We start from the raw sequence: 16,736 nt of genomic DNA on the forward strand, positions 1-16,736 counted from the left end.
CAAGCACCCAGAAAAGTCAGTCCATAGTTTGAGATCATATGATATATTTAATTGTCTTTATTGTGTTTGCATGCTCCCAAGCTTGTGACTACAAACTTTATTTCAGGTTCCTCTAATAGTAATACATGAAGTATAATGATATAGGTCCCAGAATGCAAGTTTCTTGTAGGTGATCTCTAGGCGGGCCCGCATTTAGATTGCTTAGGAGGGCTTTCTATGCCGCTGTCACCCATGACGTACTAGCAACACCACTTCATTGTGACTTTGAAAATATTGATGATAAACAGAGTACAATGAATATTTTTGTTATTAGGAAGAATTGAACAGTTGAAAAGGTACAGGAGAGATCACCTAAAAGAAACTAGTTCTCTGGCACGTATATCATCTACTTCATGAATTGTTGTTAGAGAAACAAGAAATACAGTTTGTAGTCACACACCTTGAAAAAGTCCCATTGGAGACAACAAAAATATATCACATGACCTTAGACTTATGGACTGACTTTTCTCATTACTCTTCATCAATTGTTATGTTTGGCTGTTATTCAGATTTTGCTTCCCCTCACCACATCATACTACATGTGACAGTGCGTGAACTCACTGCATTCATTGACTCTCTTGTAAAGTGAGTGTCCACACTTTGCCTGATCATGTAATATGTGTCTAAAAAGAAATATGCTTCAGTACCAGAGCACAATACATTACTTTGCGTATAATTGTCCCTTTGCATTCATTATTCTTTTTATTTTTTGCTCATCTCATTCTAAAACACTGGAAGCTCTTCTGTTTAAACAATCAAAAAATAAGATGAAACAAACAGCTAAAACAGAAAGCAACAATAATTGCCCCAGATTAATTATGACTTTCAGCAAACAAAAAGAAAAACTTAAAAAGATCATCGAGAAAAACTGGCATATGATCCAGAGTGATCCCGTAACTGGGGACAAAATGCCAGCATCTCCCATTATTACTTTCCGTAGATCGTGCAGTACCAGGGATTACTTAGTAACCAGCGGTCCAGAACTTGTAAAGAATAAAAATTGGCTTAGTAAACGGAAGGCATTTGTCCGATGCACGAGTTGCAAGGCCTGTAAACATGCAGAAAATCGTGCAACATACAATACAGGGTTTTAAAGACAACCCCACGACGATAAATAAACAGTTAAATTGCAAGTCGGAATATGCAGTATATGTACTGGAATGTACTTGTGGATTAAAATATGTAGGGAGTACCCGTCTTCCAGTACATAAAAGGATTCTTCAGCATCTAAGGGCCATCACAAATAATGATAGTGCATACCCGGTGGCCCGGCATTTCAATGAAATTCATAGTAGAAAAACAACAGATCTAAAATAGTATGTAATTGATAATGTCCCGACTCTAAGGAGGGGTGGAAATAGAGATGCAGCCCTCAGGAGACTTGAAACAAAGCTAATTTTAGAAATAGCTAGTAAAATCCCACATGGTCTTAATATATCCGAAGACCTTTATACATGGTTATAAGTCTAATAGTACAAAACCCATATCCCGGATTGAATAATGAAATGTGTTTTCTTAGGTTTATATGTAGTTACTAACCTAATAGATATATATTTATGCTGACTTTTTAGTATTTGTATATATTTATTTACTATATATTCCTCTTCTCTTCCTGATAGTTTCTCTGAATTTTATGTTCATGGGCTCATGACATAAAAATACAGATTTTTAATGCACTATTATAGAATACTTGAATATGCTGGCTAGCATAAGGAGTATTATTTGCACATCGAACCAAAAAATATTGCAATGACATATTTGCACATTGCACTTTTTGCACAACATAATTTATTACAATTTCAAAATGTATTTGCCACTATTTTTAGGTTGTGACAGGATAGTATTGCCATTATGGGCAACACTTTAAGGTATAGTCAACTGCTTTATCAAAGGATATACACCCATAGGAAAACAGGATGTTTTAAATGATTGCTAATGAAAAGAATTTATCCTTTTTAGATTATTTATATTCATATTTATTCGTATGCTTTTATTATGTATTTATAAAGTTAATTTAAAAAGCATACGTACCTGTAACCAATATGTGAAGAAATATATTTTGATCAAATAATGTATTGAAAGTGTTGAAAACATGTATTTTACAGATATGATACCAATTATACAAACATAAATGTTTAAAAGTCACAACAAGAAATAATCCTCTTTAAAAAAAAAGATTTAAAAATGTAAATATGCAATGAATATGAATTGTGTTATCATGTCAAAATAATGGATTACAATCAAAATCTGTAAGTAATGAAATACATGAAAAAACGATAGTATTTTGTTTATGTTGTTTAAAAAGTAGCACTCTAGCACTTTAAATGATTTCAGAAACTTACTGGCAGGTCATGTGATCAAGGGCTCAGTGAAGCCCGAAACGCGTCATGGCGGCCGAAAAGAAGCACAAATAAATAACGCTGCACCAAAAAAAAGTGGAGTCCGTTCCGTTATTTCTTCTGTGAATTAGGAAGAAAGGAGGTATCGAACATATATATATATATATATATATATATATATATATATATATAGAGAGAGAGAGAGAGAATAGGACACTTTACTCTGCAAGCATTTACAATGCTTACCATTACCCCGTATTTTTTACTCCACAAAATCTTTTGCAACGCAGGGCTTTACAACGCAAACCATTACAACACAATTTACTATTCTAAGTCCACCTGGGCATTGCTTTAGGGAATGCGTTGCAATGGTTTGCGCTGTAAAGCCCTGCGTTGTAAAAGATTTTGTGGAGTACAAAATGCGGGCTAATGGTTTGTGTTGTAACGCATTTGTCGTAACGGATGTTTGAAATATATACATATATATATATATATATATATATATATATATATATATATATATATATATATATATATATATATATATATATATATCCCAAGCTTCTCCCTTCCAAAGAGAATTAGGTCTCCTGTGGCTGCCTGTTGCCCTTATCGCTTTCACGAGCTTTCAACATGGTTCATTGTCGGGCAAACACGGCGCTCTTGCTGGTGGTGCGTCTCATTACGGCAGAACCAAGCCGTTGAATATGTCCCAAGCTTCTCCCTTCCAAAGAAAATTAGCCGCTCAGCACAACGTTGTCTCATTTGTTTTAATAACGGCACAGTATCGGCAAAGTCCTGACATGTTTCGGTCTCCATCGACCTTTTTCGAAGGAACGCCATTTACATCATGATGCTGAGAAGGAAACCGGCAAGTCAATTGCACAAATTATTTATAGGTCTTGGCCCTCTAGTGGACACCCTCGGTGGGTTTGACATGTTGCATGCTGGTACTTGCAGTTTTGGCTGCCCCTTGCTTTTAATTCCTCCAGTGGGTGATGTCCTAAAATTGTTTCTCATGGCTGTTGCAGTTTATAACGCTGTGTCTGCACAGTGTATTTTCAATGACTGCTGAGAACCATGCCGAAGTTGGTCTTTGGCGGCTGCCTGTTACCCTTATCGCTTTCACGAGCTTCCAACATGGTTCATTGTTGGGCAAACACGGCGCTCTTGCTGGTGGTGCGTCGCATTACGGCAGAACCAAGCCGTTGAATATGTGCCAAGCTTCTCCCTTCCAAAGAGAATTAGCCGCACACCACAATGTTGTCTCATTTGTTTTAATAACGGCACAGCATCCGCAAAGTCCTGACATGTTTCGGTCTCCATCAACCTTTTCCGAAGGAACGCCGTTGACATCATGATGCTGAGCAGAAAAACAGCAAGTCGATTGCACAAATTATTTATAGGTATCTATATATATATATATATATATATATATATATATATATATATATATATATATATATATATATATATATAATATCACAATAGGTACTCTGAGGCCTGACATGTTTTAGCTTTGCTACTTCCACCAACACCACAACAGCCTTTGCTATAAAGAGGTCACATATCCTGTACGGAGATTTGGATTAGTCTCCAACCATCTTTAGATTAGCATTGATGAGAAAAATGGTTCTATTTAAATGTGCATTTTGTGCATGTGTTCATTCTTAAAAAGAATTGGTGTGTCAAAAAATTGCCTTGCATATTCACTTCTGCTCCTGCGCAGAATCTGAACTGAAGTCATGAAGGCATGCATGGTTGATTTCAGAACAACCCGGTTTTACACAGGGATACCCTGATATAGTCAGTTGGTATGCCTCTTGCCCTCTACCGTAGTCGTGAAATACTGTACCGTTGCCACAAGGGAACGCACAGTGCAGACATATGGACTAAATGGCCCTTGCCTAGAGTACCGACACCCTCCTCAAGCACTCACAAAAAAGTGTTAGCGCTGAAGAGCGGAGTTGCTTTACTACCCTTAACTTAGGAGTAGAAATGTAATTAATTGTGACAAAATGGATGGGCCCCTTAGGCCCATTCATTTGCATGTTACCTTGAATGACATGGTGCAGGGCAGGATCCTGTTGGTACCACCAGCCTCTATTACCATGCCTTTCATGGGATCTAATGGATATTAGAGCCATCAATAGTTTCCTGCTTCTGTAATATGGAGGAATCCAACAATAAATGAGCACTCAATACTAAAAACTGTGGCTGCAAATTTGTGGGAACAATTTGCATTTCATAACGTTTGTGGCTTAGGTCCAGCGTGTTAGGTCCTGTACATAAAAGTATCCTTTTAATGTGGGTTTGCAGATCTATCTTGGGTCTACAGTTTGTGGTTCACCTCAGAGGTGGCTCACTAATTGTACTAATAGGGGAAGGAAGGCATTTATAAGTGTCACAATAAGACTCTATTTTCCCCCAATCTGCTCATCGTCCATTGTTCTTCACAGACATTACAGAGCCATGTAATATGAGACTACTTTAGCTAAAGGTCAGCATTTTACCTAGTTAGGAAGGGGTCTATATTGATAAAAGTACAGCTACGTTTGACATTTCTAAGGAGAAGGAAGGCATACCATTTGCCCCTGAAACATTGATTGCTCATTCTAATTGGATTTTTGTTTGTTTGCCATATGTTTTGGCATGTGGGGGGCGAGCAATGGGATAAGGGAACTGTGGTATCCTGTAATAGCATCAGGAAATGCTGTTCCTCCCACTAAATATGACTCCTTATCCTGAAATGTGCTTGGTATGGGGACAACTATTAGACATCATCAGATGTATTCATCCCTGACACTTAGTCACATTCACATGGCATACCTCCAGGTGGAGTTACTACATTTGCAGTGCCGCTGGAGCTGTCAAATAGTGGGAACAGCTTACTTGGTTTATAAACGGGGGGTTAGTATGATGATGCCAATGGTACCCCACCAGATTGTGTTTACCCCTCCGCTCCCAGGTACGCAGGCAATCTGTACGGTACACTCCTTTACAGATTGGCTGACACACACCATGCTCCATGATAGTTGGAGTTCCTTAAACCCTGTGGCAAGGGAATACTCTTACTTCACTCATGTCAACATGCGCCACATTTTAATTTATTTCCTTATTGGTAATTCTGCGATGATCCCCTTAGCCCAGATGGCTGAATGCCTGGTTTGTACCCTGTCAGACCACAATCCTCTCCTTGTGCCATTGGTGTGGGTTAGCTTTCAGATCCCAATTCCCTCCTGGAGGCTGCCTGCTCCTGCATTACAGGATGCAATGTTTCTTGAGACAGTAGGTACCCATTTCACCCAGTACTTTGAATTAAATGACAACTCTGCATCGGCTCAGGGAATGGAATGGGATGCCTTCAAAGTAGTGTTGTGTGGCCTCTGCATCAAAACAGAGCAATGTGTGAAAGTATCCTTGAGGCCCAAACTGCTAGAAGCGAGAGACGCTATTCAAGCAGTCGAAATTGGTGGAGGGCTGGAGAGGGGAAGCTCGGGGGTCTGACTTCCCGCAGGGCAGATCACCGGGCATTGGTGAACAGACTGGGGAGGGTTGATTATGCAGAATACATTGCCAAGCAGCACACACAGGCAAACAAGGCAGGACATGTTCTGGCATGGCTGCTGCATTATGAAAGTGAGAGGCCCCGGTTGACGGCCATTAGTTCCCCAACAGGATAAATGCTCACATCGCAATCGGCCATTTACGGGCCTTTTTTGACTATTATATTATAGTTCCCTGTACCAGGAAGATGGTGGGGTGGGGAGCCCACCTTATCAACCTATCTATATGGCCTGATAATCCCTCGCTTGGACTCTGTCCAATGATGGGCTGTCAATGCACTGCTGACACCCACAGAGCCCCATTTCGTGCTGGACCAGATGGCATATAACAAACCCCAAACTGCTGCAAGTGTTTCAATCTGCCAAATCTGCTGGCTTACTTTCACCATCCATGTGAGAGGCATTGATTGTTGTGCTACCAAAGTTCTATATGGACCCGTTGGAAGTGCGAGCCTATCTTTGCTTAAAACAGACAGCAAAGTCCTAGGTAAGATCATCACAAACTGACTTTTGCAGCACCTCTCTGGTTTACACAAAAAAAGGAAGTGGCTGGATTAATCTTGCGCAAAAGACCAATTAAAGAGAGTAGGTTTCACAGTAGATTGCTCAAAGGAACAACAGGAAATCGCCCACTTACGTCCCCAAATATTCTCCTCCGTGGCAAATACGAGGAGTATAAGATGATCGTTACGCACATTGTTTGAAGATTTAATGGAAATTTGACATTTAAGAAGAAAAAAGAAAAAAAGAAAAGAAAAGAAACTGATTTAATGAATATACGAAATGAAAAAAATCTGAACTTTCTTTTTTCTTAAGAATTGCTATTTGTTTGATTGTGCTCGGGGACAGTTTATACTTTACCTCTCTGGTTTAGACCGCGCTTGCCAGAGTGGGTTTATGAGTGTGGGGAATGCCTTTCTCAATCTCCATCATTATTCCTTCTTATCAATGAGCATCTGTAGGGGTGTGCCGCTAGTGGTTGCCCTTTTGTTGGAAAATGAAAAGGCCTTTCACTCCCTGGGTTGGCCCTAGATGTGTAGGGTGCTGCGACATATGGGCCTAAGCCTGGAGATACTGAAATGGATTGATCTGCTATGCACATAACCAGTAGCTAGAGTATCTACTGCCTTGAAAGTGTGCAGAGGCACCAGGCAAGTGTGTTCCCTCCCCTTATATTCGTGCTGGCCTTGAAGCCGCTGGTGCTGCTGGTTGGCCTATTCCCCCAGCTAGGACTACAATGGGGTGTGCGGACTGGCGATTCTTGGGAGGTGATATCTCTTTATACAAATTATGCTTTGGAGTTTCTTCAAGATTACGAGACGCTGGAAGCTTTTGGCGGGGTATCTGGCCTCCGGTTGAATTGGGCTAAGTTCTGTCTTTTCCTGCTACACAAGACTACGGAAGGTAGTCCTTGCACTGGTCATCTCGCGTATCAATTACGCCAACTCCCTCGTTGTGGGCATCCCTGCTTATCAAGCACTCCGCCTGCAAGTTGCTCAGAATCAGGCGGCCAGGCTCAGTCTTGGTCAGCCTAAGCATTGCCATGTGAAGCCCTTACTGAATAGTCTGCACTGGCTTCCTATTCTCCAACGATGCCTATTTAAGCTGGGCTGTACCATCCATAAAGCCCTGTTAGGACGCGGCCCCGCCTTCATTGCCCTTAACATCCAGCAGTACCTTCCATCTCGCGATCTACGCTCCTCTAATAAGAACCTTTTGGTGTCCCATGCCTTTAAACGGAAGAAACACGGTGGCCTCAGTTATACGATCCTGGCCCCTCAATTTTGGAACACTCTTCCCCCTAATCTACGCATGACGGACTCGTATACCCAATTCAGGAAATCATTTAAAACCTGGCTTTTCTCGCACGCATAGGACTGATACTCATTCTCTGTTCAGCACGGCGTCCGATCCTGCTCACAGCGCCAAGAAACCATCTGGTGAACATGCGCTTAAGAAATACAGTTTCACATAACATAACATAACATACGGAAGTGGAGCGGGAGGGTCCCCAGTGGTCTGTTCTCATCTGACAATACAATACCTTCCATTAACTCAGAGTAAATATTTACCATGCAGAACGGGATTTGATGGATGTTATCCTGGGTATGGCCCTGGCAGGGGTGCACTCTCGCTGACTTTTTGGACCAATTTGCCAATTTCACCAATGGACAAGGGTATTGCCAAGATGCGGGTACTGCCACTGCTGTAAAATCATTTCTCGGCACTACCAGTCTCTCTGCCCAGTGTTCCTTTAGGGAAATAAATACCTTTCTTTCTTTCTTGATATGGGGCTCAGGGAGGAAACGTGTGGCTTTACATAAATGATTTGCTGATTTGGAGAGGGGGATGGGTGGCCCTCATTATGACCTCTATTGTGTGCTCACCTAACTGTAGTGGCCCTTGCAATGGCCTGCAGCAGGTCCCGATCCGGAACAGACTCATGTCCCAAGGGATATAGGGGAAAGGGACATTTTGCACTGGCTCATGAGCCAGCGATGTGGGGACCCATGGGAGGGGCATCACACTAAGGAGACTAAACCTTTCTGTGATAAATATGTGACTCACACGCCATTGTTACCCTGCTGTGTGGGTGCTCCCGATGTTTCACTGAGATTGTAGTTCACCACAACACTAGCACATGTACAGAGGTGGCCATTTTCACTTTGAGAGATCTGTAAACACATCAACTCCTGCTGCTCTTCCAAAGATTACGAGACAGTCTCAACATTCATTAAGGTTATGTTTTTTATTTAAAACGCCCTGGTGGCGGCTTTTGGAACAGTGTGGGGGTCAGATGGTACTGAACTGGCCATCACCTTGTTGCTTCAGGTGCTGTTAGGAACTGGTAGGAGTGCAATCACTCTGTTTTACTGTATATTGCTGGAACTCCAATTTAACATATTTGACCCCAATGCACTGAACAGCGCATCTTTTCGATTGTCCCATTGGAGATCCCTTGATACCCTTATCCCGAAGCTTATTTTTTTCCACATGGTGTGGGACTGCTCAAAGACTGCTCGGTACTGGGGCGTTGCTGCTCAGGCCTTAACAGACATTATGGACTGTCCACTGTCGTGCACTCCACATGGACACTAAAGAATAAATATAGATTCAAGTTTCTTGACCTGCAATTCGCACTCCTGAAGCGCAGATTAGCCATGGCCTGGAAGTCCACTATCGCACCACCACTGGCAATCTGGCTGAAAGACCTTTTGAAGTTGCCAACTGCCAAGATGTCAGTTAATTATTTAGTTTTGAAATTTATAGTGCGCAACAGATACCCAAAAAAGGGTTTCCCGGCGCATAGGACGGGTCAGGGATGGGAGCCATGAAGTAATAGAGTTGTTATTTGTCAAATAACCAAGTTTTCAAAGATTTGCAAAACTGTATGTAATTAGTTTCATTTCGGAGGGTTGTGGGTAAAGAATTCCAAGTGGAGGGACCAAGGTATGCAAAAGACCTACCGCCCATCCGGGCAAGTTTGAATTTGGGAACAACAAACCTTCCTTGAGTAGCGGAGCGCAAGTTCCAGTTGGGGGGGAAATAGGGGCTGACTAAGGATTGAAGATAGCGAGGGGCACAGCCTGATTTAATTTTGTGCATAAGACTCAAGGCCTTGAATTTAATTCTGTTTTCTATTTTGAGCCAATTTCGTTTGCGTCTGTAGTTCGAGACGGGGGAGAACTTTGGGGCTCCACATAGAAGTGTGACAGCGGCATTTTGAACCATTTGTAATCAGTGAACTACAGTTTTGTTAGCTCCCAGGTAAAGAACGTTTCCGTTGTCAAGTCTTGATGTTATTAAGGCATTGACTACGGTTTTCCTGGTAAATTCCGGTAGCTTTCAGCAGATTTTCCTTAGCCATCTGAGGATGGTGAAACAGGTTGCCGTTACTTTAATTGATTGAAAATGCATGCTGAGAGAGTCACCTCTGATGATGCCCAGGTTTTTCACTTGAGGAGAAGGTTGCGGAAAGCTGCCCATTTCACTCGGCCAGTGTGTGGGATTCCAAAAAATTTTTTTGTTCCCTAATACTAGAATCTCTGTTTTGTCCCCGTTTCGTTTTAGAAAATGTTCCTGCATCCAACATGCTATTTGGTTTAGACCAATTTTGAAGCTAGATGGATTGTCAGTTTTCTGTGAGGAGAGGGAGAAGATGATTTTAGAATCGTCCGCATAAGAGTAAAGGGATATTCCATATTTTGCAGCTACCTCAGCCAATGGTCTCACATATAGATTGAATAGTAGTGGGCTGAGAATGGACCCTTGCGGCACCCCATGAGCAAAGGAATGGATCTCAGAGCAGGTTGAATGTGAGAACACTTGGAAAGTATGTTTTGTAAGAAATGCAGTGATCCAGTTTAAAGTAGGCCCACAGATGCAGTGCGATCTCAGTGAGTTAATAAGTACTGCGTGTGACACCGTATGGTGATGCTTAGAATGCTAGGAATGCTTACATTGATAAAGTACAGGCCACGGCAGACAGGAGACCTCGCTGAGATCTGGACAGGTGCTCACGTCCATCTGTTGGGCCTATGGGAAGTGTTTGACTTGGTACACTTGAGCCCCCTATTACCACCATTCTGATGACACCTAGAGTGGATTTTTGCCTGCTTGATGTACGACCCTTTTTTGCGGTCCCAAATGGGAGATTGCCCAGTTTGTGACCGCAAAAAAGGGTCCAGGGATGTACAAACACTATTTTGGGAGTCACTGACTTGCAAAATAGCGTTTGTGATACTCGTTATTAGGAAGGGGCATCCCTTTCTAATAGTGAGTCACAATGCCATGTACTATAGTTTTGCAATGCATTTGTGGTCAGTTGCATTTGCTCTCAGTTTACTACCTACTTGAAGTAGGTGGTGAACCAGTCGCAAACTGGAAGGGGTCCCCAGGGGACCCCTTCCCCTTTCTGAGTGTGTGTAAATTATTTTTTTAAGAGCAGGCTGTGGTCCCAGGGACCACTACCTGCCCTTAAAAAATGAAACTGAAAAGTTTCCTTTTTCTTTTTTAAGTGCATCTTGTTTTCCTGTACGGAAAACAGGATGAATAAAAAAACATCTGCTTTATTTAAAAAAGCAAAAACAACAGTTGATGGACAGAATGCGGAACAATGTCATACATTCACCCCAGTACAGAGATCGGGGCCTAAATCCACAGTTTTTTTGCTCACCATGCCATTGCAGTTTGAACCCAGCCATATGCAAATCAGTCTTGACCCTGTGCCTCATGGGACTAGTTGAACCCGAACTGCCAAGCCAGATCCTCTCTGGACTGGAAACAAGCATCCTAGGACCTGTTTCAGGCTTTCAGCCCTCATCAGGCAGGATAGCTTGATTCCAGTGGCATGGAGAGCAAGGGACTCACGTCTGAGCATACCCGTCCCACTCGGGTGACAAATGTAAAAACAACAGTTGACAGACAGAATGCAGAACAATGTCATACATTCTCCCCAGTACACAGCCTAAATCCATCGTCACAGACCTGGTAGTCTGTTGACCCCAGCAGGACACCATCCCTGGGAGTGCTAGTCTTTCCCAATGGGGTCGCAAATTGCGCTTGCCTCATGAATATTAATGAGGCACGCAATTTGCGATCCCATTGGGAATCGCAAACAGTGTCTGAGACACTTTTGTACATATACTTTTGCAAGTCGAATTGCGGCTCGCAAAAGTGAATAGTCATACATCTGGCCCTTCATCCCACCTGGAGAAGTCCCACCTGGATACGATAGGGAGGGAATTGCTGTTCTGACTCCTCTTGTCCCCTTCGCCCTCCTCCCTGTATGAAGCTAGGCTCACATAAAGAGAAGTTATACTGAATTTATTGGGGCTCACACGCCGCTCTCTGCTGGTTTTTTACAATCTTTGGAGCCAACGCAACTGCAAAACAGCCTCAGGCAAACTCACTGTAAGGTTCTTCCCTTTGTTGCCATTGTAAGAACCTAGGTTCACATAAAGAGTAGTTATACTGAATTTATTGGAGACTCTAATCCAAACAGTTTCTAGTCCTAGGTGTAACTGGCCTGTTACCAATTGAAAACCCCTTACATTTCCTCCCAGAACTTTCTTCCTTCTGCCATTCCATATTATCACACTTCCCACCTCTACTCCAATCTGACACAATCCTGTATTACCCCACTGGGCACCCTATACACACAGACAGAATTAGATCTGTTTTGCAAGGTTGGTTATGTCACCACATTACTGCTCCCTCTGACACACACAAAGCCCCTCTCAAACTTTTAATTTTGTTTCCCTTCCACCAGACTCCCTTATGGACCCGGGTGGGGGAGAAGTACATTCCTTGATGATCTCCTTATGTGGGCTAGGTAATGCAGTTGTGTATTGTACACCAGTGATTCTTGATGGGGTCTGTAGGAAATCACATTTTGTCTAGACAACAGCACAGAGTCTTGAACCACATTGTGGATATATTGTACAATACTATTTATCGAAAATAATGTTGCATTAATGGTGTCACTTGCATTAATATCTAAATTTCAATAAAGAGCTACTTGGAAAAAAAACACTATTTCAGTTCTCATTATCAAAGGTGGGCTCATGTAGACGAACTAGGTGGTTGAGGTGATTAGGATGCCGTCTTATCTGGGGTACCAAATTCAAAGATAAAAATAAACATCAAAAACTGAAATTTACCAACTTTTAATGAAAAATTAATTTTTGAGGTGACGATCGCATCAGGCACAGGGATGCCAGATGGTGGGAATAAGGCTAGGGCATTACATTTCATATGTAATTGAATAAAACACACAAAAGTTGACTTAACCATGACCAAGGGTATGCCCAGACGTGGGTTCCTTGCTTACTATGCCATAGGCTCCAGGCTGTATACCTCACCAACGAGGCCTAAGTTGGCCGAAACCAGTCTTGGGTTGCTTGCAGTTAGGTCTAGATGGGCCTTGACTGGCAGTTGCAGGTGGACTAGTCCCATAGGGAGCAGGATCCCTACTGATTTGCATAAGGCTGGTATATGTCTATAGTGGTATAGTGGGCAAAACGTGACGGGTTGAAAAGCTCCCCCAAGTGTTTGCCAGCATTTAGAATTTTTGCAAGCATTCTTCCCGTCAACTTTTGTGTGCAATTTGTAATTGAATAATCGTTAATTTACTGACCATTGAAGTCTGAAAACTAGAACTGTAACCCCAAGCCTCATTTTGTTTTCCAATGGCCATGCATTATTAATTTAAGTATTTAGAATGTATTTGAGATTTAAGAATGTAAAAATAACTTAATGATTCTAAAAAGTGTATTCCTTGCTTTTCAGGTTGGATGGTGGACATAACAGGTGACTATAAATACATGTACTTTACATGTGGAGTCATTGTAATTATTGCCAGTATATGGCTCTTCATTGGGAATGCTATCAACTACAGAATGTTGGAGAAGGAGAGGAAAAGTGAAGGTGAAAAGAAGAATCAAGACGCTAAGGCAGATATTAAAGAAACGGAACCTCTGACCAATAACAAAAGTGAAGAGCTGTCCACAAAGCCTGCCAAAGATGTTGATGACCCCACATCAAAAGAAACCAGTATTTAAGGCAATACAGATTGCCAGCATTTCGCGATTCTTGCTGGAAGTATTTTATAGACAAAATGTGTTGTTCGGGTAAAGGACATTAAGAAATAGCCGAGATGCAAATGAAATACAACGCATCATGCTTTTATTTTAAGGTGACGGTGGATGTGGAGGTAATTGGCATTTTTTCTGAGTTTAAACAAGAATACATCCTCAATTACCACTTGTATTGAAAAAGCAGAAATAAGATCTTTTTGCATTTGAAGAGTGTTCAGTATTTCAATATGTTGGCACAAACAATTTAACATATGCTTCCTGCATGCATCCGAAGCAGATCTAGAGGTCACTTTTAATAGGTAAAAATTTCTTTCTCGACGTCTGATTCATGAAGCATTTGTTTAATTAAAAAAAAAACAATGGCCACTGGTAAAATGTGCAGTGTAAAGATTGGCATAACCCTCTTTATCTTAGTTGAAATGGTTGTCGAGTTAATGATTTTGTTATAATAAAGTAATTGAAGATGGGAACAGGAATCATAGACAGCAACCCTCAATTGGCAAAGTCTGCATTCAACCTGCTGAACAGTTTCGGAGTTCTTATACATTTTCAGAATCTCACCTGAGCCTGCATTAACTTTCACTGTTTAAAACAATGATATTTAATAAGTTGCTTTGAGGTGCATGTGCTTTTTCACAGATGGGATCTTAAACAAAACTTCAGTTTGGTTATAGTACAATCAAAACAATAAAAGTAAAATCATGAAACATTTTGCACTTGCAAACATTCTTGAATATTTGGGGATTCACGAGCAGTAATACAGTCTGGAAGTTTTTTTTTCACTGACCCTTGCTGTGTGACTGCCAAATATATTTATTTCTCAATTTGGTAGCATGCATCTTTTAAATAAGTAGTCTGTACCAATATAATAGAACATTTAATTTGTTTTGCATTAATTACGCTCTCAATTATGTTTGACTTTTGAAATATTGGGGTGGTTTTTCATTCCAGTACACAATGTCCCAATCACACACCTTACATCTGATCACGTGACTAAACCTGTATTTCAACCTGTAAATCGAATTATGGCATGTAGGTAGACACAGCTTAGAAAGGTAGAAACAGCTGACTGAGTTAAGTAAAGTACTTCAACTGAGATGCTTTTGGAATGTCTAAAATAATACAAGCATTAGTCAATTCCTTACAGTGTGCCACATTCCAAGTATAGCTTTAAGATTAATGGCATGCAAGTTGGTAGCAGAGCAATGACACTTTAACTGCTCCTCTCCCATGAAACCTTGGTTTTGGTTTAGCTCCCACACTGACTGTCTTTACTCTGGAGATCCAGGTCTGCTCCAATGGTTGAGACAGACAGAGAACCTAGAAAAAATGGCTCCAATCCTTCAGATCAGTATGAACTCGAATGAAGAGGGCTTCGATTTGCTTAAAGCAAATCAAGTGAAAAATTGAAAGTTTTGATCTTTGCTTTCACTTCATTAGTGGTTAAAACCATTTCATGGTAGATGATAAGCCTGTATGTGTCTCTACTTCAGAAATCTATGTATGAACCCATATGTCTGTCTGTCTGTCTGTCTGCCTATCTATCTATCTATCTATCTATCTATCTATCTATCTATCTATCTATCTATCTATCTATCTATCTATCTATCTATCTATCCATCCATACATTTGTCTACATATTTAAGCTAAACCATTTAAAACACTTTTGGCATTGGCTAGTTCATCACAAAAATCGAAATAATTTGTCATATTCTGACTTTCTCAATATAACCACGGGTAAGTAATGCAATTCTAATAATGCTTCACCTGACTTACAGAAAGTTAATATTAAGCCTGGGGGAGCTATGTGGAACTCGGCTAAGTGACAAAAAAACTCTGCCAAGCTATGCAGAGCTCCATGAGCAGCAGAGTGGGTTACCTCGTGCTGTGTGCACTGATTTTGATTGCCAGATATTTGTCCTGGGCTTTAAAATCACCGCGAATGGCATCTCACAGAGTGCAAGAGGGCGCTGCTTCTTTCTGCCGCTTGAGTAGAACTTCTCCTCAAGAGGCAGTTTCCTCAATGCATACAGAAGGTTTTTCAACACGAGCGGTAGCAACCAGCTGTGACTGCCAGCGTTGAGAAATCTTGCAGGAAAGTGGTCTAGCATTGAATTTTCCTCGCTCACACTTGCAATTTTTCCATTGGCAAGCAAGGCAAAAACTCTGCTTCGCTAAGCGGAGTGCAGTTTTTCAGAACTTGAGCTCCGCATAGCACGGAGTGCGAAAAACTCTGCAAACGGAGCAGAGTTCACTGCCCAGGCTTAGTTAATATTAGCCTCACTGGAACTCTGCAGGTTAGAATAATGTAATATTTTACATTTATTTATGTTTTTCTTTTTTTTCTTAAGGAACATAATTCTACCTACAGAGACTTCCCTTTACAAATCATTCTTGAAAATGTTCTTTCCTCACTCTGAAAGTCAGTCTTCAAGACACATGTCTAGAAGTGCATGTGAGGGGAAGGCACAGTAAATGTGTATTTACTGCAAAGGATTACATGTGTGAGTGTTCACATCATTTGCATTGATTTCCTACCTTATTCTTCTGGCCAGACACTCATTTCCCCTCCAGGACGTGTGAATATCAACTCTGAAAAATTGCACAGTGAATGTAACTGACATCTATCCCCATCCTTACCATGTTAATCTAGAGTGTACCCAGAATGTATGTTTTATATAGTGCCTGAAACTGATTTTCATAGATAAAATGTGCCATGAATTGGGCTCACTGAGGCTTAACCATTCCAAATCGTTTAACTGAGCTTCATGTTTATTAAAACATTTTGCATTTAAGTCACAGGCCTATTTGTAAACTTTACTTTTATTTATGTGGAATGTTGATGCTCCAACGTGTCTCTTGACTTGTAGCGTAGTACATCTAATCAAAGTCAATAATCAGTTTTGGATCATTCAACTAGATTTGACACAGTGTAATAAAAAGTGCATTGCTTTCTTTGTTCTTTCTATGCTCTGATAGCAAATGAGTCTCGAGCATTCCATCGGAAGCAAATCCAGCTGAGATTTATCTTGTTATATTGAGGTTTGAGGACTATGAAGATTGTTTCACACTTTTATGATATTTTTGCCGATACTTCTATTTTCGTCTACCTGCCAAACTATAGAATAGATGGTCTTTTGGGAAGCAAAAGGTAAATGTAATCAAGGGCATTTCAATTCCTTGTTCCTGCTTTA

General features: G+C 41.0%; 1 protein-coding gene across 3 annotated transcripts in view; it reads left to right on the top strand.

Annotated features, from left to right (window-relative positions):
• The window catches only part of SLC16A7 (solute carrier family 16 member 7), a 579,533-nt gene extending 565,284 nt beyond the window's left edge, over positions 1-14,249 (top strand). For 2 of the 3 annotated variants that reach the window (XM_078675558.1, XM_078675548.1), the window contains exon 6: positions 13,235-14,249. In XM_078675558.1, coding sequence (XP_078531684.1) covers positions 13,235-13,506 — 272 coding nt within the window. In that variant the 3' untranslated portion in view covers positions 13,507-14,249. The remainder of the gene's footprint in view (positions 1-13,234) is intronic. The other variant, XM_078675564.1, reaches the window with a different exon arrangement.
• The last annotated feature ends 2,487 nt before the right edge of the window (positions 14,250-16,736 follow it).

This window comes from Lissotriton helveticus, chromosome 1_1, assembly GCF_964261635.1.
Source record: "Lissotriton helveticus chromosome 1_1, aLisHel1.1, whole genome shotgun sequence".
NCBI lineage: Eukaryota > Metazoa > Chordata > Amphibia > Caudata > Salamandridae > Lissotriton > Lissotriton helveticus.